This window comes from Cotesia glomerata, linkage group LG6 (assembly GCF_020080835.1).
Source record: "Cotesia glomerata isolate CgM1 linkage group LG6, MPM_Cglom_v2.3, whole genome shotgun sequence".
Lineage (NCBI taxonomy): Eukaryota > Metazoa > Arthropoda > Insecta > Hymenoptera > Braconidae > Cotesia > Cotesia glomerata.
The window spans coordinates 21,719,984-21,745,420 of record NC_058163.1 but is presented as its reverse complement, the minus strand read 5'-3'; the positions used below and the strand labels follow the sequence as shown (position 1 = coordinate 21,745,420).

Here is a 25,437-nt window from a genome sequence, read left to right as displayed (position 1 = left end):
CGATCGATTCCAAAAACTAATCAGCTCTCAACCTTGAAAAACCACGTCGATCGCCGCCAATCCGGTCAAAATCGGTTGATTCGTTCGAGAGATATCGTGAACGAAAGAAAACCGAAAAAAGTGTTTTTTCGGAGTTTCTCCGAAATTTCTAGTTTGACCAATTAAAACTTAGAAATTCTTTATGAGGCTTAAAAAACTGCGTAGAATTCCGCCAACCGCGTAAAAATCGATTCATTCATTCAAAAGTTATTGCGCTTTGAAAATTCAAAAAATAGTGTTCTATGGAACTTCTATCAGACTTTTGAGTTCAAAGAGCGCAAAAGCACAGAAAAGGTATCTTTTTGAGCTCGAAGAGCTCAAAATAACACACAGATTGTATTTTTGAGCTCGAAGAGCTCAAAAAAAACGGGCATGTATTAACGGAATTAGCGGGAAGTTGCAGAGATGGCCTTTAGGGTCAACCGTTTTCCTAATTTTTTTGCAATAATTTATTTGTCACTCAAATGATTAAATATCTGATAAATTAATTTTCATGCTAAATTCTTCTAAATATTTAGTATGAAAATTAAATTAGCCAACATCTAAAAATGTTTAGAATTTTTTATTATTGAAAAAAAATTATTAAAAAAAAAGTTGACGTAGAAAATTAAAAAAATTTTAAGTTTAATTTCTTAGAAAAAACTTCTTTACTTACAATTTTTATTGATTAAAAAAATCAAAAATTGTTAAATGTCTGCTAATTTTAATATCATGTATTATTTTTCCAAGAAATTTGTCGTTTTACGTCACTTCTGTAATTTTTGTATTCAATTGGTGATTTGGTCAGCTGATAATTAATGAAACTAAAATTAGCCGACAGCGAAAAAATTTAATTTTTTTTTTATTAATTAAATTAGCAATATAAAAATATTTTTAAAAAATTGCACGTATAGTTTTTCAAATTTTTTGCATGTGGAATTTTTTCTTTTAATTTTTGTGTAATAATTTTGAAAATTAAATTAGCCGACATTTAAAAATTTTTATAATTCATTTTATTAGAAAATAATTTTTAAAAAATTATAATAATAATTTTCACATTTAGAAAATTTTAAAAATTATATGTGGAATTTTTTAAAAATAGTTTTTTAGGTATAATTTTTAATTAATAAAAAAAATAAAAAATTTTTGAGTGTCGGTTTACTTAATTTTCATTAATAATTTTATTAATATTAATTAATAATTTTATTAATATTAATTAATAATGATTAATAATTTTATTAATTAATTAAAAAATTCTGAAAATGATCAACTGTCTGCTAATTCTATTTTCATTAATTAATAATTATAATTATAATAATAATATTATAATTATTAATTATTATTATTAATTATTAATTATTATTATTAATTATTATTAATTATTATAATTAATTAATAATTATAATTATAATAATCTCTTATAAGAGATTTTTTTAAGAATGAGGGCGCGCGAAGCATAATTATCAAAAAGTCAAAATATAGTGACCCTAGTTACTTGCAGATGTCATTACAGTAATTTTACCAATTATCAACAGAGTACATATCTTCACGCCAGTTGATTGAGCGTGTGCATTCTTAACACTTGGTGTTTAGTCTTCAATCTGTGTGAACTGTGAAAAACACATCGGCTGGAAATTTATAGGTTAGACATTAAGTAAAACTCACATCACCACGTGAGTTTCTTATAAATAGTAATAATTTAAATAATTAAATAAAAAAAGCCAAGATGTCGATGTATAACTTCAAAAAAATCACCGTAGTTCCTACGGCAAAGGTAAATATAATTTTCTTAAATAATTATAAATACAATTATCAATAATTGTTTTTCTATAATTTTGGTTAAGCAGCAGGTTATTAAAATATTTTATTTTTCAGGACTTTATTGATATAATTTTATCCCGAACGCAAAGAAAAACACCGACAGTAATTCACAAAAATTACAAAATTTCCCGGATCCGGGCATTTTACACCCGTAAGGTTAAATTCTCCCAGCAGAGTTTCCACGACCGTCTGTCTAAGATTATCCAGGAGTTCCCGAAGCTCGATGATGTCCACCCTTTCTACGCGGACTTGATGAACGTCTTGTACGACAAGGATCATTACAAATTAGCTCTGGGACAAACAAATACTGCAAGACATCTAATTGATAAGTAAGTTTGATCTTGAATCTCTATACGACGAAAATTAAGTAAGCCGACGAATAAAAATTTTATAATTTTTTTTTTATTGAAAAATTTATTACAAAACAAATAATTAAAAAATTTCATTCGTAAAAAACTTGAACAAATGTGAGTGCAATTTTTTAAAAATATTTTTTTGTTCTGATTTAATCAATTAATAAAAATCAAAAAATTAAAAACGTTGGCTAAATTTAGTATTATTGAATCTCTACATCCATAGTTTGCTCAATTTATTAATTTATTTTTTTTATTGTCCATTTTCAGTGTTGCCAAGGATTACGTTCGTCTTCTCAAATACGGAGACTCTCTCTACAGATGTAAACAGCTCAAAAAAGCAGCCTTGGGTCGTATGGCCACCATTATGAAGCGACAAGCTGCTAACTTGACTTATTTGGAGCAAGTTCGTCAGCATTTAGCTCGTTTACCTAGCATTGATCCTTACACAAGGACTATTATTATCTGTGGGTTTCCTAATGTGGGAAAAAGTAGTTTTATTAACAAGGTAATTTTTTTTTTAAATTAATTATTAATTATTATTATAGCACTGAAATTGAAAGACGTCTGATAATTTTTAGAATTTTTTTAATAAATAAATTATAGCAAGAAAAATTTATTTAAAAATTATAAATGCAATTTATTAAAAATAATTTTCTAGGCTTAGATTATTTTTCAAAAAAAATTGTCAAGTGTCTGTTAATTTTAGTGTAATTAATTATTTAGTTCTTATAAATATTACTTTTTTTAATGAATTAAAAATTAGCAGCCATTCGTCAATTTTTTTAATAAAAATTATAAATTAAAGTTCTCTTTAATTTTTTTTTTTTAATTATAAACTAAAATTCTCTTTATTTTTTTAAATAAAAATTATTAATTTAGAAAAAAATACTTTTAAACAATGAAAAAATTTATCTAAGTATTTTTTGAAAATTTTAATTAAAAAAAAAAAATTAGAGTGTTTTAATAAATTTCTATCTAAAAAATATTTTTATTAAAAAAATTAATGCTTAATTTTTAGCTTATAATTTTTTAAATGTCCACGTGTTAATTTTAGAATTTTTTTTATTAATTTTCAGATTACTCGTGCAGAAGTTGAAGTCCAACCGTACGCTTTTACAACAAAATCATTATATGTAGGTCACACAGACTACAAATACCTACGCTGGCAAGTAATTGACACTCCTGGAATCCTAGATCACGCATTGGAGGATCGTAACGTTATTGAAATGCAAGCAGTAACAGCTTTGGCGCACTTACGAGCTGCAGTTCTCTACGTCTGCGATTTATCTGAGCAATGCGGTCATTCTCTAGAGGAGCAACTGAAGCTATTCGAATCGATCAAGCCGCTTTTCGCCAACAAGCCCCTGATGGTCGTTGCGAACAAGATCGACGTGGTCGGCCTGGACGAGCTGTCCGATGACAAGCGTGAAGTCGTCAAGAAATTCGAGGAATATGATATTCCCGTCTTGGCGATGAGTACAGTCACTGAGGAGGGAGTGATGGAGGTTAAACACGAGGCTTGTGAACGATTGTTATCCTTCCGGGTTGACCAGAAGGTCAAGACCAAGAAAGTGGAAGGTCTGCTGAACCGTCTGCATGTTGCAGTTCCTGCTCCAAGAGACAACAAAGTACGTCCTCCTTGCATTCCTGCTAGTGTTTTGCAGAAGAAAGCAGCGGCTGCTGAAAAAGCCGAACGTAAACGCAAGTTGGAGCGCGATATTGAAGAAGAAATGGGAGATGATTATATTCTTGATTTGAAGAAGAATTATGATATTGAAGGCGATCAGAAGTATGATATTATTCCTGAAATTTGGGAAGGTCACAATGTTGCTGATTACATCGATCCAGAAATATTTGATGTAAATATATTTTTTTTTTTTTTATGATTTATTCATTGATAATTTTTTATTCATTAATGATGATAATAATAACAAACGATGACATTTTTATTGTTATTATAATTATAACTATTATTATTGTTATTAATAATAATAATAATGATAATAATAATTCCAAAATTTTTTATTATATTTAATAATCTTTGGAATTATTATTTTTATTATTATTATTATTATTATTATTATTATTAAAATTTCGATTCTTTCTTACAAAACTTGTTTAATAATAATAATATTAAACATAATTTCAAAATTTATTGTTATTATTAAATAAGTTTTTTTTTTTAATCTAAATTTTTATAATGATAATAATTCCAAAATTTATTATTATATTTAATAAATTTTAGAATTATCATTATCATTATTATTATTTAGATTAAAAAAACTTGTTTAATAATAATAATAATAATAATAATAAAATTTTGAAACTATTATTATTATTATTAAAATTTCGATTTTTTTCTTACAAAACTTGTTTAATAATAATAATATTAATAATAATTTAAAAATTTATTGTTATCATTAAATAAGTTTTTTTTTAATCTAAATTTTTATAATAATAATTCCAAAATTTATTATTAGATTTAATAAATTTTGGAATTATCGTTATCATTATTATCATTGATAATTATTAAGTCATAATTAATAATTAAATTAATAATTTTCTTTCAATTTTTTTTAGAAACTAAATGAATTAGAAAGAGCCGAAGAATTAAGAATCGCTTCAGGAATTTACGACTACAAAGTACCAGAATTAACAGAAACAATGAAAGACATTCGTGCGATGGCCCAACAAATCCGTGAAAAGATAGCAATAGATAAGCAAGAATCGCTTGTCAACAAACAATCCACAAAACCAGTAATGCCACGAACTTCAGTAGCTCGCGGTCGCGACAGAAGTGTTCGTAAATTGCGCGACCAGATGGAAGGTCTCGGTGTTGATATGGAAGACACCGGAGATGCTCACTTCACCAAGACTCGAGGAAGATCCCGCTCGTTATCTGGACCAGCTCGTAAGAAGCAACGTGTCGAGTCCGTGGTCTCGACTTCTCGTGCTCGCAGCAGCTCAAGACCTGCCAGAGATGAGATGGGTGTCAAGGATGTTGTGGTAATTTTTTTTTTCTTTTTTTTTCTCAATTTTTACTGTTGGTTTGATATTTAATCATATTTATTTTTTTTATAGATGAAATCTAAGCTGAAAAACATCGCTCACAAAGCTATTAGGAAGAAGGTCGCGAAGAAAGGTCTTAAAGGTGAAGCCGATCGTTTCATCGGTACGAAAATGCCTAAGCATTTGTTTTCAGGCAAACGAGGTGTCGGAAAAACTGACAGAAGATAAAAATTTATTTTATTATTTTTTTTATTCTTCTTGGTACGTTTTAATTAATGTAATTTATTTTTACATTAAATTTAAATGTATTAGAATAATTAATTTTTTTTTTTCAATAATTATACTGATTATTATTATTAAAAATACAAAATATATTAATTGAAATTTAATTAAAAAAAAAAATATTCCTTTAATTAAATTAAATACAATGAATTTTTTAATAAATTTAAATCAGACATTTAATTAATGCGACTTATAATTATATTCGATGATTATACACTTGAGTCATAGATTAATTATAAAATAAGTCTAAGTTAGTATTTTATATCTGTCTGGCGGAATAAGTTAGTCTGATTTGTTTTAATAATTGAAGATGATAATTATAAGATTAAGATTAATAATAAGCGATTGTTGAGGGATGAGCTTTTAAGTAGGGGTGAACATTGCCAAATAAGGTGTTTGATGAGGGTTTCCGGTTTTTCGTTAGCATTTGCGCCACCACTCGGTGTCTGTTTAAATTATTCACCACGAGTGTGTAAAGAGCAGTTTTAAGTTAAGAGGATGAGGGAACGAATGAGCTTTTATTTGTAAGTCGGCAAATACGTTTACATATGTATTATTATATATATCTATATCTCTATATATACATATATTTACATATGTGTACGTAGTACGTTTAAAATTATAAATCGCCCGTGGGTTGCGAACTTATAGTTGCCAAAAATACGATATGCGTGAAACACGTTAAATTTTAGTTTTAAAAAATTTTTTTTGTGTACTTAGATTTATTTTCAATGTAATGGGATTTTTTTGAGTGATTTTTAGTGAAGAAATTTTCTGGATTTTTACTTCAATATATTTTTAAAGTAAGTACTTTTTTTATTAGTAAAGTTAGGCGACTTTTGATTTTTTTTTAATTTATTAAATTAGAAGAAATATTTTTTAAAAATTGCACTTGTTTTTATTTTTATTTTTTTTTTGTAATGAAAAAAATTATAAGAATTTTTAAATCTCGGCTAACTTTTCATACTTTATTTTTCTTCTTTAAATATAAATTAATTTAGTGACTGGAAATTTTATAGAAGAAATGATGCTTGTACGTAATCTTTAAACGATTAAAAATAAAACTAATGACCATGAAGACGAGGAAATGTTTATTAATAATTTATGGAAAAAAAAATTTAAGTGTGTGCGTTGAGACGGATGTGTGAGTAGTATAGATAAAAATTTTATTTTTCAATAGAACTCACTTCCGATAAAACTTTTATATTTATTATCCAGGTCTTTTTAAATTTGTTAGTTTAAAAGTTTCGGTGTCCAATTTCACGTGAGAAGAATAAATGCCCATCTGACCCTGTTAAAATGAGCCGCCAAAAACAACGGCCTACTTTATAACCAAATCAAACTTCAGAATAAACTCATTAATATTTACACTTTTTTTTTTTTTTTATTTATTCATTAGCAATTTATAAATTTTATTTAGTAGTCTGTAATTCTAAGAATTTTTTAAAATAATATTTATTTTTAGTTTTTACTTTAAAGAAATTTTTCTTTTTTAATTAAATACTTAAAAAAAAAAAATTGTATTTCTTCTTTAAATAATAATTTGAATTTTAAATTAATAAATGTCAAAAATTAATTTAAAAATAATTACAATTATTAGAAAATTTTTAATGTATTATTACTAAAAAAAAAAAGTTTCATGAAATTAAAATTAAAAAAAAAAAAATTCATAAAATTAAAAAAAAAAATTTTTTTTATGAAATTAAAATTAAAAAAAATTTTTTTTTTTTTCATGAAATTAAAATAAAAAAAAAAAATTCATAGAATTGAATTTTAAAAAAAAAACATTTCATAAAATTAAAATCATAAAAAAAAATTTTTTTTATGAAATTTTAATTAAAAAAAAAAAACAAGAAAAAATAAACATTGTAATTTTTTACTACTGAAAAAATAATTAAAAATAAATAAATAAAAATATTACTGTTTGATAACATAATAATAAAGTTAGCCGACATCTTTGATTTTTTTATTTTGCTTAATTTATTAAATTATAATTAAAAAATATTTTTAAAAAATTGCACTTATAGTTTTTGAAGTTTTTAATGAAAAATTTTATTTTTAATTTTTTAATAAAAAAAATCATAAAAATTTTTAGATGTCGGCTAACTTTATTTTCATTCTGATAAATTAAAATTTTTTTTCTTTTAAAAAAATGAAAAAACTATAAAAAAAAAAAAAAAAAAAAAAAATTCAAGACCGCGCTAGGCAATTAGCAACACATAAAACCCATAAGTGCATGTAGTCACACTGATACAATACATAGAAATAAATCTAAATTGTACATCAGAATGTACAGTTGTTAACTCCAGTTAACTTTCCTCATAATACCCGTCAATTTAATATCCCACATATTTTTCCGCAATCAAACTTAAAAGTTAAAAGAAAAATTAATAAAAAAAATAAAAGTGAAATAAAAAAAATTTTAACGGACATAAATATATTTATATTTATATATAGTTAATACTTACTCACATACATGATACATTTTGCAGTGCGTGCGGGGCAGTGGGGAACTTGGAAGGTCTATTTATAAAAAAAGTCTCAGGGGATGATCTACGCGACGCCCACGCCCCAAGTGGCTACGTAACATTTATTTGTTAATAAATAATGTATCTAGATATTTAAAAATAAGCCGGCCGAGGAATACTCTCTGGAGATATTATTATTTACTTATTGCCAGCGAATTCGAGCGCTTGTAGGTTAGAATTCCGACGATTGTGATTGTGAGTTACGACTGTGATCACTGACGATAATATTCTATGTCAGTTCTACGCTTGTGACTTTTATTAAAATACCGCTTTTAGAGAAATAGGTATATGTATGTATGTATGTGTGTGTTGATATATATATTATTGTTTGAAGTTTGTATTAATATATCCATGGATTTTTTTTATTCAGGTAAATAATAGACATGTCGTTTCGCGTGGTACGTAGCAGCAAATTCCGCCACGTTTACGGAACATCTTTGAAAAGGGAGCAATGTTACGACAATATCAGAGTGTCTAAATCCTCCTGGGACTCTACCTTTTGTGCTGTTAACCCCAAATTTTTGGCTATCATTGTTGAATCTGCTGGAGGTGGTGCTTTTATTGTTTTGCCACATAATAAGGTATTTTATTTTATTCACCTGTTTTATATTAATAATACTTTACTTTGCCGACGTTTTTCATTTTTTTATTTATTTTATGATATCACATTAACGTTACCAGTCACTTGACAATTTTTTTATTTTATTTAACAAAAAAATTTGCTCGAAAAAATTATTAAAAAAAAATTTTTTTTCTCATTTATTTTTTTGCCATCATTTATTTTTTATAAAATTATTAAATATATATGCTACATTAATTTTCATTTTATGATACTGAAATTAGCAGACATCTGACAATTCTGGGAATTTTTATGACAGCTCAATTAGTATAAGAAAATTCGCACATATAATTTTTTTTAATTTTTACATATGGAATTTTTTCACTGAATTTTTTTTAGATTATTTTTTTTTTTATTAAATTAGAACTAAAAAATATTAAAAAAAAAATTGCACATAGTTTTTTACAAATTAATTTTTTTAATAAAAAAAATTTTAGATGGTTAATTTAATTTTCATTTTATAATAACGACACGAAAATTAGCAGGCACTTGAAAATTTTGTTATTTATTGCATTTATTATTTTTTTTGAGCTTATAAATATCGAGTTTTTTTTAAATAAATTTTTTTCGATAAAATTTGTGTTGAAAAAAAAAAAATCTAAAAGTTGATAAGATGTCTCTTAATTTAAGAATCATTGATATTATTAATAAAGTAGAGTGAATTTTTTAGATATTAAATTTCTCGAGTTTTTAAGAAAAAGTTTTTTTTTTTAACTATATTTTGCTTTTTTTTTTTAATAAAAAATCAAAAAAAGATTAATTTTTAGTTTTACATATTTAAAATCAGTGCTAAGTAAAAATTATTTTAAATTTCATTTATAATTTTTTTTTTTAATTTTAACATCTTGAATTTAAAAAAAAAATGACTTTACTAAAATTAATAATCATTCGTCATTTTTTTTTATTTTTATAAATAAAATTTCACCTATTTATTTTTATAAATAAAATTTTACCTATTTTTTTTTTAATAAAAAAATTAAAAAAAGATATTTTTAATTTTATTTAAAATCAATTTTAAGTAAAAATTATTTTAAATTTCATTCATATCTTTTTTTTTTAATTTTGCCATCTTGAATTTTTAAAATAATTATTTTACTAAAATTAATAAACATCTGTAAATTTTTTTTATTTCTATAAATAAAATTTTACCTCCAAAAATTTAGAAAGAAATTTTTTTTAAATATTTTAATATTAAAATTTTTAATAAAAATAAAAAATTAATTGTTTAAAATTTTTTAAATTCAATATTTAATTTTAAATCAAAATAAATTCCTAAAATACCTTGAATTTTATTTAAATTTAAAACAAGCATTTAAATTTTAAAAGTCTCTGAAAGACTTGTTGATTGAAACTTCTGGTATTTATTTACTCAAAAATAACAATAACAATAACAATAAAATGAAGATAATAATGTTATTCACTTCCCTGGTTCATTCATGATAAGAATTACTAATTGATATCCTTATCAGGTGGGCAGGATATCCGCAGATCATCCACTGGTCGGCGGCCACAAAGGTCCTGTTTTAGATATCGCCTGGTGCCCACACAATGACAATGTTATCGCCTCTGGTTCAGAGGACTGCGTGGTGAAAGTTTGGCAGATTCCAGACAGTGGGATTTCGCGTACGCTCACGGAGCCGGTCGTCGACTTGCAGCTCCATCAGCGACGAGTTGGCCTGGTATTATGGCACCCGACCGCGCTCAATGTCCTCCTGACCGCAGGCTCCGACAATCTCGTGATAATTTGGAATGTCGGTACCGGAGAAGCTGTTGTCAAAATAAACTGCCATCCTGATGTCGTCTACTCGGCCTGCTGGAACTGGGACGGCTCGAGGCTGGTCACTACGTGTAAAGACAAAAAAATACGGATTGTCGATCCCAGGTCGGGTGAAATCCTGGAGGAAGCTATTGCTCATGAAGGAAGCAAAGCTACTAGAGCGATATTTTTAAGGTAATTTTTAATTATAAATTAATATTTACTAGCAATCTTGCAGTCACTATGTGACTGCCGTGACTTGTGAACTATAAATAAATAAAATTTTGCTTTATTGAATAATTACTTTTGTTAAATTGCACTATACTTTCTTAACTATTGACGTTTTTAAAGATATAAGCTCGTTTTGATGTAACACTCATCGACACCTTTCATTTGAGTACCCACATCAATTTTTCATATATTTATATATATGAATATATGAAAAATATATCAAAATGCATGTGATTACTCAAATGAAAGGTCTTGATAAGCGTGATACCGAAATGAGCTTATATCTTTAAAAATGTTAGTAGTTGACAAAATACAAGTTCATTTCTTAATTATTGACATTTTCAACGATATAAGCTCATATCGATGTTACACTCATCAATAGCTTTCATTTGAGTATCCACATGCATTTTTTATATATTTTTCATATATTCATATATATATAAATATATAAAATATATGAAAAATTGATGTGGGTATTCAAATAAAAGGTCTCGATGAGTGTAACATCGGGATGAACTTATATCTTTAAAAATGTCAATAGTTCTCAAGATACAAGGTAATTTCTTAATTATGTATCTATAGATAATTTTCGAATGTAGCCTAAATACATCATAATAAATTGACTATCAGTGAGAATGATATGAAACCTTGAAAAAGCACAAATTCAAGTCAAGACCTTTGAAATAACACTAAATTTCACTAAAAGAAAAAACCGATTTTATTATATGACAATCTTGGATACAAAATTTTTCTTATCCTCTTAATAATATAGATAAAAAAATGTATTTACAATGTTTTTTTTTTTTTTTAGTTTAAAAAATTAGCAGATTTCAGTTTCATAAAAAAACTTCTAAAAACTATCAAATGTCTCTTAAATTAATTATAATAATTATAATTACTGTTGAAAAAAAATTTTAATAATTGTTGATTATTACAGAGGTGGTTTAATATTCACGACAGGATTCAGCAAAATGTCTGAGCGTCAGTATTCGTTGCGAGCACCAGATATGCTAGGAGAACCAATAGTTATGGTTGAATTGGACACCAGCAATGGAGTAATGTTCCCTCTGTATGACCCAGACACCAGTCTTGTCTACTTATGCGGCAAGGGCGACTCTGTTATCCGGTACTTTGAAATCACTCCAGAACCGCCATTCGTTCATTATATCAATACCTTCCAAACACCCGATCCACAACGTGGTATCGGAATGATGCCAAAACGCGGCTGTGACGTTAATAGTTGTGAAATTAGTCGATTTTATCGTTTAAACAATTCGGGATTCTGCCAAGTTATTTCGATGACCGTACCAAGAAAGGTTACTTCATATTTTTATTTTTATTGCAATTGATTAAAACTTTTTCACTAAATTATTGAATTAAAAATTTTTTTTATTTTTTTACAGTCTGAATTATTTCAAGAAGATTTATATCCTGATACACCTGGTGATACTGCAGCAATTTCTGCTGAAGAATGGGCTGCTGGTACCGACGCGGAACCTATTTTAATTTCTCTTAGAGACGGTTATCAACCTACAGCGTCTAAGAGCGAATTAAAATGTACTAAAAAAGCTAATGTACTTGGTAAAAGCACTAAAGTTGGAGCTAATGCACAAAATTCATCGCAGAATAATGCTAACTTTGTATGTAATTTTTTTTTTTAATAATTTATTTTTAATTAATAGACATTTGATAATTTTCAGATTTTTTTTTAAACTAAAAAATTTTTACAAAAAAAATTTATCCTTAAAACTTATTCTTAAAATTTATTTTTTAAATTTATTCTTAAGATTTATTTTTTAAATTTATATAAAAAAATTATGAAGTAAATATTTTAAAAATAATTTTTTATACTTATTTTATTTAAAAAAAAAAAATCGTCAAATGTCTGCTAATTTCAGTGTCATATTTTTTTTTTAATATAAATTATTATTTATTGACCTTATTATTTTATTTTATTTTAATTTTTTTTTTTTTTAAACAGGAGGATATAATAAAAGAATTCTCTGAAGAGATAAGAAAACTTAAAGCCGTTATCGTGAAGCACGAAGGAAGAATTCGCGTACTCGAGTCAGCAGTTGCATTGCAAATGAAAGAAGATGAAAGAGAAAGAAACGACAATAAAACATCATCGTCTCCGGCAGAGAAAGAATTTTTAGCTTCCGACGAAGTATGATCATAAGGAATATTTTTTATAAAAATTTACTGGAAAAACTAAAAAAAAAAAAAATATTGACGAGAAAGAAATATGTTTCATAGCGAACAGTGGTTCTTTTAACTTAACTGAATAACAATAAATAAATAAATTAATTAATTAATTAAAGAGTAAAATGTTAATGACAAATAACGAAATAAGATCGTATTATATTTAATGAAGTAAAAGTTAAAGAAAAGTTTAAAAGTAATTGAAGAAATGATAAAATCGTGGACGAATAATTCGTGTAAATATTAGATAGTTAGCCGAGTTGCCTTATAATTAATATTCCGATCATTTTTTTGCTACGATCTTTGTTATTTATTGTATTGTATTTACATCGTTAAATCATCGTGCCTATTTACCTGTTTTTACTGACGACTTTATTTGAATCTTTGTATTTTTAACAATTATTATTATTTTAATTATTATACATATGTATAGTTGAGCTCAACGACAAAGTATCTCGTTACCTGCTAATAATATCATTATTAACATGACAATGTTATATATTTATATATATATATAACGTTATTTTTTGAAACTTTTAATGATAAAAATAATAATTAAACAAATTAAATATTTACTATTGTGAAATATTAATTGAATAACTCTAGCACAAGCAGTGCCTCAATTTGTATAAAAAAATAAAAAAAAAATAAAAAAAATAAATCTCTCGTTGAATTGACTGAGAGATTAACTGTAAAAAATTTACTTGGTTTTTTTTTTTTATAATTATAAAGAGTAATTTATGTAATTATAAAATTGGTTTTTTAATTTAAAAATTGAAAATTATTTATCAATGAATTAATTATTAGCATGACTATGTTTTTTAAAAAAATCGATAAAATTGATTTAATAGATATTTGATCATTTTTATAAAAAATATATTATGAAAAATTGACAGATAGAAATTTAATAAAAAATTAAACACGCAATTTTTTGAAAATAATTTTAAAAATTTTTTTACTTAAAATTTTTATTGATTAAAAAAATTAAAGAATTTAAATTAATTTTAGGATCATTTCATTGAAAAAAATAATTTTAAAAAATTAAAAAATGAAATTTGACATGAAAAATTCAGTTTAATTTTTTTTTTATTTTTGTACTTAAAATTTTTATTGATTGAAAAAAATCAAAGAATTTAAATTAATTTTAGGATCATTTCATTGAAAAAAATAGTTTTAAAAAATTAAAAGATAAAATTTGACATTTAGAAAATTTAAATAAATCTAAGTTTAATTTAAAAAAAAATTTTTTTACTTAAAATTTTTATTGATTTAAAAAAAATCGAAAAATTCAAATTAATTTTAGGATCATTTCATTGAAAAAAATAGTTTTAAAAAATTAAATAATGAAATTTGACAAATTTAGAAAATTTGAAAAATTCTAATTTTTTTACTTAAAATTTTTATTGATTAAAAAAATTAAAGAATTTAATTAATTTTAGGATGATTTCATTGAAAAAAATAATTTTAAAAAATTAAAAAATGAAATTTGACATGAAAAATTCAGTTTAATTTTTTTTTTATTTTTGTACTTAAAATTTTTATTGATTGAAAAAAATCAAAGAATTTAAATTAATTTTAGGATCATTTCATTGAAAAAAATAGTTTTAAAAAATTAAAAGATAAAATTTGACATTTAGAAAATTTAAATAAATCTAAGTTTAATTTAAAAAAAAATTTTTTTACTTAAAATTTTTATTGATTTAAAAAAAATCGAAAAATTCAAATTAATTTTAGGATCATTTCATTGAAAAAAATAGTTTTAAAAAATTAAATAATGAAATTTGACAAATTTAAAAAATTCTAATTTTTTTACTTAAAATTTTTATTGATTAAAAAAATTAAAGAATTTAAATTAATTTTAGGATCATTTCATAAAAAAAAAAAATTTTATTTGACATTTAGAAAATTTGAAAAGCTTTAAGCTTAATTTTTTTACTTAAAATTTTTATTGATTAAAAAAATCAAAATATTTAAATTAATTTCAAGATCATAATTTTTGAATAAGACCCAAAAAAATTTCAAGGTAAATTTCGGTAAAACCTGAAGGACCAATACGCTTATTAAAACCCAGTTAAATTTTTATAGCCAGCAAGAATGCTTGCATTCACATTGAATAGAGACCCCAACGGAAAAGAGAAAATAAAAAGTAAGTATAAAAAATATTATAACGTATAGAATGTATAGTTAAGTTAAGTACAGTAAGTCATGGCATGGGCAGTACAAAATATATGTAACATACAACAGACTCACCAGTGTAGCTATATAATGAATATATAGAAACTTGCGGGAACAGTTTCAGTATAGACACGCGTCTCTCCGCATTCCGTCAATCCGTATAATATAATATAATAAATCCTAGTTAAATATTACTCTGTAATATACTTTCATTCATATATTTAGACATTTCTGTCCAGGAAGCGCACCTGGAACTTGCAACAGAGCCACGTAAGTATTATATTGGAGTATAAATAAAGTAGACTAGTTATCTGGATTTAAAAATTAAAATCCGAGTTGTAAAAATTACTTACCATATCGGCGACTCAATGTACCCAGTAATACATGACGGTCCTAGAACTGCAACAAAATACATTTAAATTGCATTAGAAAGAGAAGTTAGTTATAATTAAATAAATTGTAAGAGAAAGTAAGAAGACTACAAATGTCTAGACAGTGAGACGGTGACTAAACTACTAATTGAATAAATTTTATAAATTGAAAATATTTAAAATGAAATAATATTAATAATGTTAACTGAGTAATTTTTGTTTTTGCTTATCGCTTTTTACGTAACATAATTGCGCACTAGCAAGTACATTTGTTTATTATAGTTCAAGAATCCAGATATTGGAATAATAAATAAATGAGACCTGTTGCCACGTTTCTATTTTAAATTCAGACAAAACTTCCTTCAAGGATCTTTAATCTTTAAATCTTGCTGGCAAGCTGGAATATTTTTTAAATGATGTTATTTTTAATTATTTAAAACACCGAAGTTGTTTTAAACTGACAGAAAATTTTTTAAATAATTTTTGACTATTAAATTATTATAAAAAAGAATTTCCACGTGTAAAAATTAAATAAAATTTTTTTAATTATTTTTGGCAATTCAATTATTATAAAAAAAAATTTTCACGTGTGAAAATTAAATAAAATTATAAGTAGAAATTTTTAATCAATTTTTGGCAATTAAATTATTATAAAAAAACATTTCCACGTGTGAAAATTAAATAAAATTATAAGTAGGAATTTTTTAAACAATTTTTGGCAATTAAAGTGTTATAAAAAAAAATTTCTACGTGTGAAAATTAAGTGGAAATTTTTTAAATAATTTTTAACTTCCCGCTAAGAAAATTGAAAATTTTCAAAAATCGGGAAGTTATTGGTTTTACCCCGTTTTTCGAAAATCGAGTTTTCATCAGATCTCGACGTTTTGAGGTTCTAGGAAGCTTTCCTGACTATTCCTGCGAGGGTGTCACTATGTCTGTATGTATGTGTGTGTGTAAGTATGTAAACTTCTTATAACTTTTGAACGGTTGAACCGATTTCATCGCGGTTGGTGCCATTCGAAAGGGCTTCGCCAAACTTAGATTTCCTGTTAATTTGAACCGATTCGGAGCGATAGATTTTGAGAAATTTGGAGAAATCTAAAAAAAAGTAGGAAAAAAAATTTTTTCTGAAGTGGTTTTTTTGGGATAACTTTTAAACGGCTCAACCGATTGTTTCCCAAAACTAATCATCTCTCATCCTTTAAAAACCACTTCTATCGCCGCCAATCCGGTCAAAATCGGTTGATTCGTTCGAGAGATATCGTGAACGAAAGAAAACCGAAAAAAGTGTTTTTTCAGAGTTACTCCGAAATTTCTAGTTTGACCAATTGAAACTTAAAAATTATTTATAAGGCTTAAAAAACTACGTAAAATGCCGCCAACCGCGTAAAAATCGGTTCATTCATTCAAAAGTTATTACGGTATGAACATTCAAAAAATAGTTTTCTATGAAACTTCTATCAGACTTTTGAGCTCAAAGAGCTCAAAAGCATAGAAAAGGTATCTTTTTGAGCTCGGAGAGCTTAAAACAACACACAGATTGTACTTTTGAGCTCGAAGAGCTCCAAAAAGCGGCTAGGTATTAACGGAATTAGCGGGAAGTCGCAGGGATGGCCTTTAGGGTCAACCGTTTTCCTAATTTTTTTTTATTGTAATTTATTTTTTAAAAATTAAAAAAATTGACAGTTCAGCTAACTTCAGTATTATTAATTATTCATTAAATAATATTTGTGTTTATATTTACATTTCTTCTTATTTACCGGAAAAACATCAGATGCCGGTTGAGAGCCACTGCTTTGAAGACCTTGAGAGCCTGGAATGAATTTTACTATTATAATTATTGGAATTTTCGATAGTTATTTGTTTTATTACGCATATTAGGTGATTAACGGGAGGATATGGTGAATCTTAGTGTTAACTCGGCAAAACCGGCCGGTTTCTTTGTTAGTTTTTCAGACAGGATTTCATCGATCCCAAGTTTTATTTTTACATATATGAACACATGCGTGTATAAGGATAGTTTTTTTTTTATGCTAACGCCCAACTTTGTCAACTGCTTTCTATTTTTTTTTCTCCAAAACTCAATTATTTTATTTTGTAAAGAAATTTATTACCCGGTCCTAATTTTTACCTTGAATTTAAAATGCGGATTTTTTAAGGGGAAAAAAATTTATCAACAGATCTTGCTTATTGATTAATTTTTTTACACGAGGAAAAACGAGGTTTATAAACAGTTTTTTTTTTTTTTTTTTTTTTTTTTTTTTAATAAAAGAAGTTGAAATTTATTTAGATAAGAAGAAATAAAAATTTTATTTGTAGCAATCTATTTCTTTAGTTTAATAATTTATTCAAGTTATAACTATACTCTTTACAATGTTCGAATGAAGTTAATAAAGTTTCACAATAATTAATCAATCCCGTAGAATATAGTTATCAGTAAAACGATACAATAGATTAAGTTCGTGTATAAGTATTAATGTCAGGATGGTACTCCGCGGTTACAATAATACGATACGTTAAGTAAAGGAAAATATGATGTGTAGTAACCCGTAGATGTGTGTATCTCAGAGGCTGAGGAAAGTCTGCCTCGTGCCCCTTGACTCTTGAGGGTGTTAGCCTTTGCTAACACTTAGCGTTGTTCTTGGGGTCCCGTGACGTCATGAGCCCCTTGAATGCCGGGGAAGAGATTTTATGGCCCAAAGAGTAGGGTGGTTGACGCAAATTTTGCGAGAGTGGAAAAGTACTCCCACATATTTAAAAAATTTTTGGATTAACCCTTTAGAGTCAGAGGATCTTGAAACGTCTACGTGTGAGACTGGTGGGGAGAGCGCGAATCGTAGAGTCCCGTGAGTATGTATGAGTGACATGTGAGAGTAGTAGTGTGCCTGTGAGTACCCTTCCACTCATTTGAATCTCGCGTTGCGTTCATTGACAGTGCCGTAGTTAGTATTGTTGACGTAAAGAAATAGTCTCTTCGAAAGTAAGGTTAGAAAAATTTTTTAAATTTCATACATTGCTATGTAATTGAAAAATAATTTGATTGCTCATAATTAGTCGCTAGTATGCCAAAAGAAAAAGAAAAAGCATAAAAATATAATTAAAAATATTATTAAAATATGGCCATTATTCACATTATAAGAATTGATATTGAAATTTGAACTTTTCTTAGTATATATTTTTTCTAATAATTATGCTGATAATTAAAATACTTAACTATATTTATAATGAGACAAAATGTTGTTCTTAATTTGAATTTAAGTCCTTTGATATTTATTATTTAATAAATTAAAAATTGAAAAAAAAATTATTTTTTACTTCCCACCCAGGTGAAATTTTTTCTCTTATAATACGGCCCTGTCACATTTGTTTCGCGCTTTTTCTAATTCTATTGGGCTCCGCCAGACCAAAGAGTGGGGTTTCAAGGTCAGACTCTAAAGGGTTAAGGTATTACCCTCGCGACTTCCGTCGTCAAAAGTTTATGCTAGAGTGTATGGTACACATACTGGATAGTCATTATTGACAAGCCTAAAACTTTTTGCTGTTTATGTACTTATTTCAGCCAATCACGAACGAGAAACTGATCGTTTGAAAAGTCTGGCAACACTGCGTGAGCGTTGAGACATTTTATAGTGGTTATACTGTAGTGTTGTGGACTAACTGTAGACTAACCTCTGTTTTGACACATGCGTTTATTTATTTATTTACATACATTTATTCAGAAATATAATTACAATGTCTGAAAAATTGACTTATAAAGGACGATTCATAAAAAAAGTTCTTGAAAAACGACAGAAATCTCTAACAAATATGAAAATAACTATGCAAATAACAAATAGAAAAAAAATAATTGATAATAATGTTTTGTTTTTTCAGAAAAATCAGTAACTAATTTTTTTATGTTGATGTATTAACTGATTTTAAATTTTAGTATTTTTTTTATTTTTTCATCTGACTATTATTTTTATAACTTATGAAAGATTAATAAATATTATTATGTTAAAATTGATAACTTTTTGAATTTTTATAAATATAGAAAAATACTTATTTTCATAAAATAATCATTGTTATTTTTTTTAAATAAATAAAATTAATAACTATAATATTAAACCTAACGTAAATTAAACTTTTCAAATTTGTCAGCGCATGCGCGTCTCATACTTCTTTCGCGGCTCACAAAACTTGCGCTGTTGCCACAGCTTTATTAACGTATCCCCTCCTCGGCTAAAGTCTGGTAAATTTTTCATTACTTATTAATAAATATCTCTGAAACTGTGTGGTAATTATCAATGATTTTTTTTTTTTAAATTGTTTAGTTGTTAGTTAACGTTACTCTAGTTTTTTAAAAAGATCCTAAGAAAAGTTTCTAAGATATAAAAATGTTTGTAGGTAAACTTTTCGATATCCCGTATACCGTAATGTATAAGAGCGTTCAAAACTCAAACTTTGAAATTAAATATCTCGGAAACTAGATGGTCAAAAATTCTCAAATTGCGCCAATCGACGCAGAATTATATAAATATTTATCTGCCAAAGTTTAAAAAAAATCCTAAAAAAACGACTCTGGCGAGGGTAATACCTTAAATTTAAGTAAAATAAATTTCTTCTTGATAAATTATTTGAATTAAAGAAGAAAGAATTATTAAATATTTTCTTTTATAATTTATTAATTATTAATTTATTTAATTGAGAAGAAATAAAAATTTTATTTAAAAAATTTTTAGATTAAATAATTTAAGCAAAATAAATTTTTTCTTGATAAATAATTTTAATTAAAGAAGAAAAAATTATTAAAAATATTTTTTTATAATTGCTAGAAATTATCTAAATAATTTATAAAATTTTAATCATAAAAAAATTTTTGTAAAATTATTTTTTAAAAATACAAACTGATTAAAATATTTTAATAAATATTTTTGTATAAAAATTACTAGGATTAAAAAGAAAAGTAGACTAAATAATTATTGAGTATTGTAAAGAGTATCAATTTCTCTGAACATAAGTCATAATGTGTAATACCGTGAACACGTACGAAAACACGACATATTTATAAAGTAAATTAAAATAATGACTCATATGACGTCTGTACGATACGAATTCTTTCGAATAGAAAGATAATATTTTATTACACCAAATCAATACTTAGTCATTCAATATTCACTCAAAATATAAATAACGCTGTTACGCATCAGCAAATTAAAAATCTTGAATGCTGTAATTAAGTCTATCTATGTAGATTAGTGGGGCTATTAAATAAACCTGAAAAAAGAAATAATAAAAAAAAAACAGCCTGAGGCTCAAGGCCAATGACACGGAAGACGGAGAGCAAAAAATATTTTTATAAACACAATCTTTAATCATTATTATCAGTACTTGAGCACGATAATGATAAGGTGCTGATATAATGCTGTCTAAATGCACTGGTGACATCATTGCGCGTACCTGTTTTTATCAGTTAACTGCTATTTAGCCTTATCAAGTCCATTCGTACTTTATTCAAGTTTGTTATTTCTTTTTTGCTCAGCAGTAAATTTTTGTTTTGAACAGTTTTAGATTTTGAAGAAAAAATATGGATAAACATGGAGTACCTCTTGGACCGGGTGTTCAACCACCTCCACCTGGATTTGCTCCACCACCACCTTACAGTGCTGGAGCTCCGCAGCCACCTTCTCAAGGACCTGGTAATTATTTTTATTTTATTATTATTTGTTTGATTAAAAATTTTTTATAAATTAATTATAATAATCTCACAGCTTAAATTATTATTATTATTATTCTGAACTTTTTAATAATAATAATAGTAATAACTAGCAATCTTGCAGTCACTATGTGACTGCCGTAACTAGTGAACTATAAATAAATAAAACTGCTTTATTATATAATGACTTTTGTTAAATTGCACTGTACATTTTTAAAGATATAAGTGCGTTTCGATGTTATACTCATCAAGAGCTTTCATTTGAGTACCCACATACATTTTTATATATTTTTCATATATACATATATATAATATATATAAATATATGAAAAATTGATGTGGGTACTCAAATGAAAGGTCTCAATGAGTGTAATGTCAGAATGAGCTTATATCTTTAAAAATGTCAATAGTTCACCAGATACAAGGTCATTTCTTAATTATTGATATTTTTAAAGATGTAAACTCATGCTGAGGTTACACTCATCAAGACCTTTGATTTGAGTACCCACATTAACCTTTCATATATTTATATATATTACATATATTAATATATGAAAAATATATCGAAAATGCATGTGGGTACTCAAATGAAAGGTCTTGATGAGTGTAACATCAGGATGAGCTTATATTTTTAAAAATGTCAATAGTTGACAAGATACAAGGTCATTTCTTAATTATTGATATTCTTGAAGATGTAAGCTCATCCCGATTTTACACTCATCAAGACCTTTCATTTGAGTACTCACATACATTTTTATATATTTTTCATATATACATATATATAATATATATAAATATATGAAAAATTGATGTGGGTACTCAAATGAAAGGTCTCAATGAGTGTAATGTCAGAATGAGCTTATATCTTTAAAAATGTCAATAGTTCACCAGATACAAGGTCATTTCTTAATTATTGATATTTTTAAAGATGTAAACTCATGCTGAGATTACACTCATCAAGACCTTTCATTTGAGTACCCACATTAACCTTTCATATATTTATATATATTACATATATTAATATATGAAAAATATATCGAAAATGCATGTGGGTACTCAAATGAAAGGTCTTGATGAGTGTAACATCAGGATGAGCTTATATTTTTAAAAATGTCAATAGTTGACAAGATACAAGGTCATTTCTTAATTATTGATATTCTTAAAGATGTAAGCTCATCCCGATGTTACACTCATCAAGAGCTTTTATTTGAGTACCCACATGCATTTTTGATATATTTTTCATATATATACATATATATGATATATATAAATATATGAAAAATTGATGTGGGTACTCAAATGAAAGGTCTCGATGAGTGTAACATCAGGATGAGCTTATATCTTTAAAAATGTCAATAGTTGACAAGATACGTCATTTCTTAATTATTTATAATAATAATAGTAACTTCCAAAAATTGAATATTAAAAATATTAATTAATAATTATAAAGCCATAAATTTAATTTTTTAAATAAACTAATTAATAACAAAAATTCTTACTAATACTTACTTATATTTCAGGAGTAATTTTCATCCAACAAACGACCTTTGGACCAGATACAATGAGATTAAATTGTCCTCATTGTCACGCAGATATTTCCACAAGAGTAGAAACAGAACCGAGTACCAAAACTCATCTCTTTGCTCTGCTGCTTTGTCTTGTTGGGTAAGAAAAATATCCATAACAATAAAACTCATCTTCTGGAAGCTAACAACTGACCTTTTTATTTCGCTCCATAAATTTCCTCAAAAGGTCAAGCGTCAAATGTCGCGTCTCTGACATCATTATACTAACAAAAAACTTTTAAAAATAGCTTCTGAAAAAAATTAAACAGCTGTTAGAAAATGTTCATACATAACTTTATATCACTAATTGGTATTATTTTAAAATACGTACAATACGTGCTGGAATGCGATGTCACTTATTATGATCATCTCTAAACATCCGGTGAATTCTTAATTACTACCGTCAATTATCATACTTCTTTGTTCACTTTACCGATTTATTTACTCTGAAAAAAAATATTTCTATTATTAATAAATAATTTATCAAATTTTCAGATGCTGGTGCTGCGCTCCGTGTCCTTACTGCATGGACAGCTGCTTGGTGAAGAAACATTACTGTCCATCATGCAGCCAATACCTCGGAAGCTACGAGAATTAATTCAATAATATTTTACATTTTATAATTCCATTTTTCTGTCAAATTTATTTATATTCCTTAAAAATGCTTATGCATTTGCGCCATTAAATGATAAATTCATTTTCCATAAATGATAAATAATTTAGATTATTTTTTTAGTTTTTAAATACCAGAAACTTGACATTAATTTTTTTATGTCTAAGTGCCTAGAGTTAAGATTATTCATTTAAAAATTTTGAATATTTTTTTAATAAGCTAAAAGCTTTCTATGTCCGTTTTTTATCTTCGCTGAAGATATTTTTCCAATACGGCTTTATAAATATTACCAGGCATTTACTCAATTAGTTTTTAATGCAAAGAGTTAATTGCCTTCAATGTCCTAGTAATTTTATTGATTCTATTAAATATTCAAATACTTTCTATATTATACAAATATAAATATTATACTGGGAACAAAAAAATATTTCAATAAATATTTATTATTTAACTAAAGAAAATATTTTTTATAACTACACGTTAAAAAAATAATATTCACCTTTCTGTTAAAATTTTTATAAATAAATAATATGCTGTTAAAATGAATTATTAATATTTTAATGTGTGTATTTACTTATTTTTATTAAAATTTATAAATTTATTTCATTATTTTTTTTATTAAAAACCTATTTTTATATTTCTTTAATATATTTAATTTAAATTTTAATATGAAGAATATTAAATTTTAATTTTTTTTTTATAAAAAAATTTTCATCTGAAAAAAATAAAAAAAATTAATAAAATAGTTACCATCAAGATAAGCGGAAACAATAATAATAATAGTAATAAATAAAAAGAGTATAAATAGCCCAAGGAATTTATCTACACGATTCCCATCAGTCAGTCTGTATAGCTGATATCGAGCACTTCGGTCTACGTTTACAAATAAAAAATATTTTAAATTCAAAAAATATTTACAAAACATGAACAATCAAGCACCAGGTACAATAACTTTATTTTTTATTTTCTTCTTACTCTTATTTGCTTTAAATTTAGACACGTCACCGCTAGTTTGATAAATAAACAAACGAATAATAATTCTTAACAAGCTTTATTTATAATACTGCAGTAATTACCAAGAATCAAGCTTTATTTTCTTGGAAATAGTTCTTTTATAACTAGAAATTGAATTAATGAATGCGGTTAGTGTACGTGAAGTATACTTAGCGAAAGATTTATTTACGACTAAATATATTTTCTAGCAGCAACATATGTTATTATTGTTACTATTATTATTAAATACATTTTACCTTGCACTTATTTGAACAATAAAGCTAGTTAATTTTAGAGACAAGGATAGAAATTAAATATTTTAAATATTACAAAACAAAATTAAAAAAAAAATTAATCATAATTTTTTAAAAATTTTAAACAGAAATTATTATTATTATTATTATATTTTGACAAAAAATTAATAATAATAATAATAATAAATTCTTAAAATTTTTAAACATAAGTTATTATTATTATTATTATTATTATTTTTTTTTTTTTTTTTTTTCTTTTTTGACAAGCTTAATAATAATTTAAAAAAATTTTTTTAGGTGTTACTTTAATCCAGCAAAATATAAATTATGGCTCGGAATCAATGCGAATAAATTGTCCACATTGTCACGCAGATATTTCAACAAAAGTTGAAACTGAAGCAAACACTAAAACGCATCTAATTGCTCTATTACTATGTATTTTCCAGTAAGTTAATTAAATTAAATTAAATTTTTTTTCATTTAATTATAACAATTATATTACCAATAAAAAAAAATTTTTTTCTAGATGTTGGATTTGCTTACCATGTGTTTATTGCAATGACAGTTGTCTGGTTAAAAAACACACCTGCCCTTCTTGTAATCAGTACCTTGGAACCTGTGAAAATTAAAAAAAAAACATATTTATCATTCAGCTTCATCTACGCTTCACTGTAATAAGTATCTGTAATAAACAAAACACACACTAGATTATATAATAAAAAAAGAAGAAAAGATACCGTTATCTTAAATATGCAAATAAAATAATTTTATAATTTATATGGTTAAAAAAATGACGTCTTATTTTTTACCACAGAATGTTCAGCATCAATTTTATATTGTTGATATTAAGTGATAACTGCAATTGCAATGATGTGTAAAAATAGCCCGATGACATAGTATTCATACCGCGAACATCAGTTGGCTTCTAATTGCGATTGAGCGCAGACGT

The 25,437-nt window shown here is 25.5% G+C and overlaps 4 protein-coding genes and 2 long non-coding RNA genes across 12 annotated transcripts; 4 read left to right on the top strand and 2 right to left on the bottom strand.

Annotated features, from left to right (window-relative positions):
* The first annotated feature begins 1,594 nt into the window (after window positions 1-1,594).
* On the top strand, window positions 1,595-5,465 carry LOC123266626 (nucleolar GTP-binding protein 1). The gene is made up of 6 exons (XM_044730946.1): window positions 1,595-1,792; window positions 1,894-2,168; window positions 2,463-2,700; window positions 3,272-4,054; window positions 4,776-5,201; window positions 5,277-5,465. The coding sequence occupies exons 1-6, from the start codon at window positions 1,745-1,747 to the stop codon at window positions 5,430-5,432; spliced, it is 1,926 nt and encodes a 641-aa protein (XP_044586881.1). The 5' UTR covers window positions 1,595-1,744; the 3' UTR covers window positions 5,433-5,465.
* A 298-nt stretch (window positions 5,466-5,763) lies between these two features.
* LOC123266627 (coronin-6) lies at window positions 5,764-13,356 on the top strand. 7 transcript variants are annotated; one of them, XM_044730951.1, is made up of 6 exons: window positions 5,764-6,289; window positions 8,385-8,595; window positions 10,103-10,584; window positions 11,558-11,936; window positions 12,024-12,260; window positions 12,602-13,355. In XM_044730951.1, the coding sequence occupies exons 2-6, from the start codon at window positions 8,398-8,400 to the stop codon at window positions 12,791-12,793; spliced, it is 1,488 nt and encodes a 495-aa protein (XP_044586886.1). In that variant the 5' UTR covers window positions 5,764-6,289; window positions 8,385-8,397; the 3' UTR covers window positions 12,794-13,355. The 7 variants fall into 7 exon arrangements, with proteins under 7 accessions (XP_044586886.1, XP_044586889.1, XP_044586888.1 ...); XM_044730954.1 differs by lacking the exon at window positions 5,764-6,289 and adding an exon at window positions 7,970-8,185 and having other exon boundaries at window positions 12,602-13,356; XM_044730953.1 differs by lacking the exon at window positions 5,764-6,289 and adding an exon at window positions 7,970-8,209 and having other exon boundaries at window positions 12,602-13,356.
* Window positions 13,357-15,005: 1,649 nt separating this feature from the next.
* LOC123266866 (lipopolysaccharide-induced tumor necrosis factor-alpha factor homolog) lies at window positions 15,006-23,348 on the top strand. The gene is made up of 4 exons (XM_044731308.1): window positions 15,006-15,267; window positions 20,913-21,046; window positions 22,584-22,728; window positions 23,124-23,348. Exons 2-4 carry the CDS (start codon window positions 20,935-20,937, stop codon window positions 23,224-23,226), a joined length of 360 nt encoding a protein of 119 aa, XP_044587243.1. The 5' UTR covers window positions 15,006-15,267; window positions 20,913-20,934; the 3' UTR covers window positions 23,227-23,348.
* Window positions 15,582-20,944, bottom strand: LOC123266870. The gene is made up of 3 exons (XR_006509887.1): window positions 20,808-20,944; window positions 17,113-17,181; window positions 15,582-15,765 (listed from the first exon to the last, which is right to left on the bottom strand). It is a non-coding gene; the product is annotated as an uncharacterized LOC123266870 (long non-coding RNA).
* Window positions 22,595-25,419, bottom strand: LOC123266869. Its single transcript, XR_006509886.1, has 4 exons — window positions 25,298-25,419; window positions 25,032-25,104; window positions 22,960-23,074; window positions 22,595-22,879 (listed from the first exon to the last, which is right to left on the bottom strand). It is a non-coding gene; the product is annotated as an uncharacterized LOC123266869 (long non-coding RNA).
* On the top strand, window positions 24,041-25,180 carry LOC123266867 (lipopolysaccharide-induced tumor necrosis factor-alpha factor homolog). Its single transcript, XM_044731309.1, has 3 exons — window positions 24,041-24,183; window positions 24,786-24,933; window positions 25,015-25,180. Exons 1-3 carry the CDS (start codon window positions 24,165-24,167, stop codon window positions 25,115-25,117), a joined length of 270 nt encoding a protein of 89 aa, XP_044587244.1. The 5' UTR covers window positions 24,041-24,164; the 3' UTR covers window positions 25,118-25,180.
* Window positions 25,420-25,437: the final 18 nt, after the last annotated feature.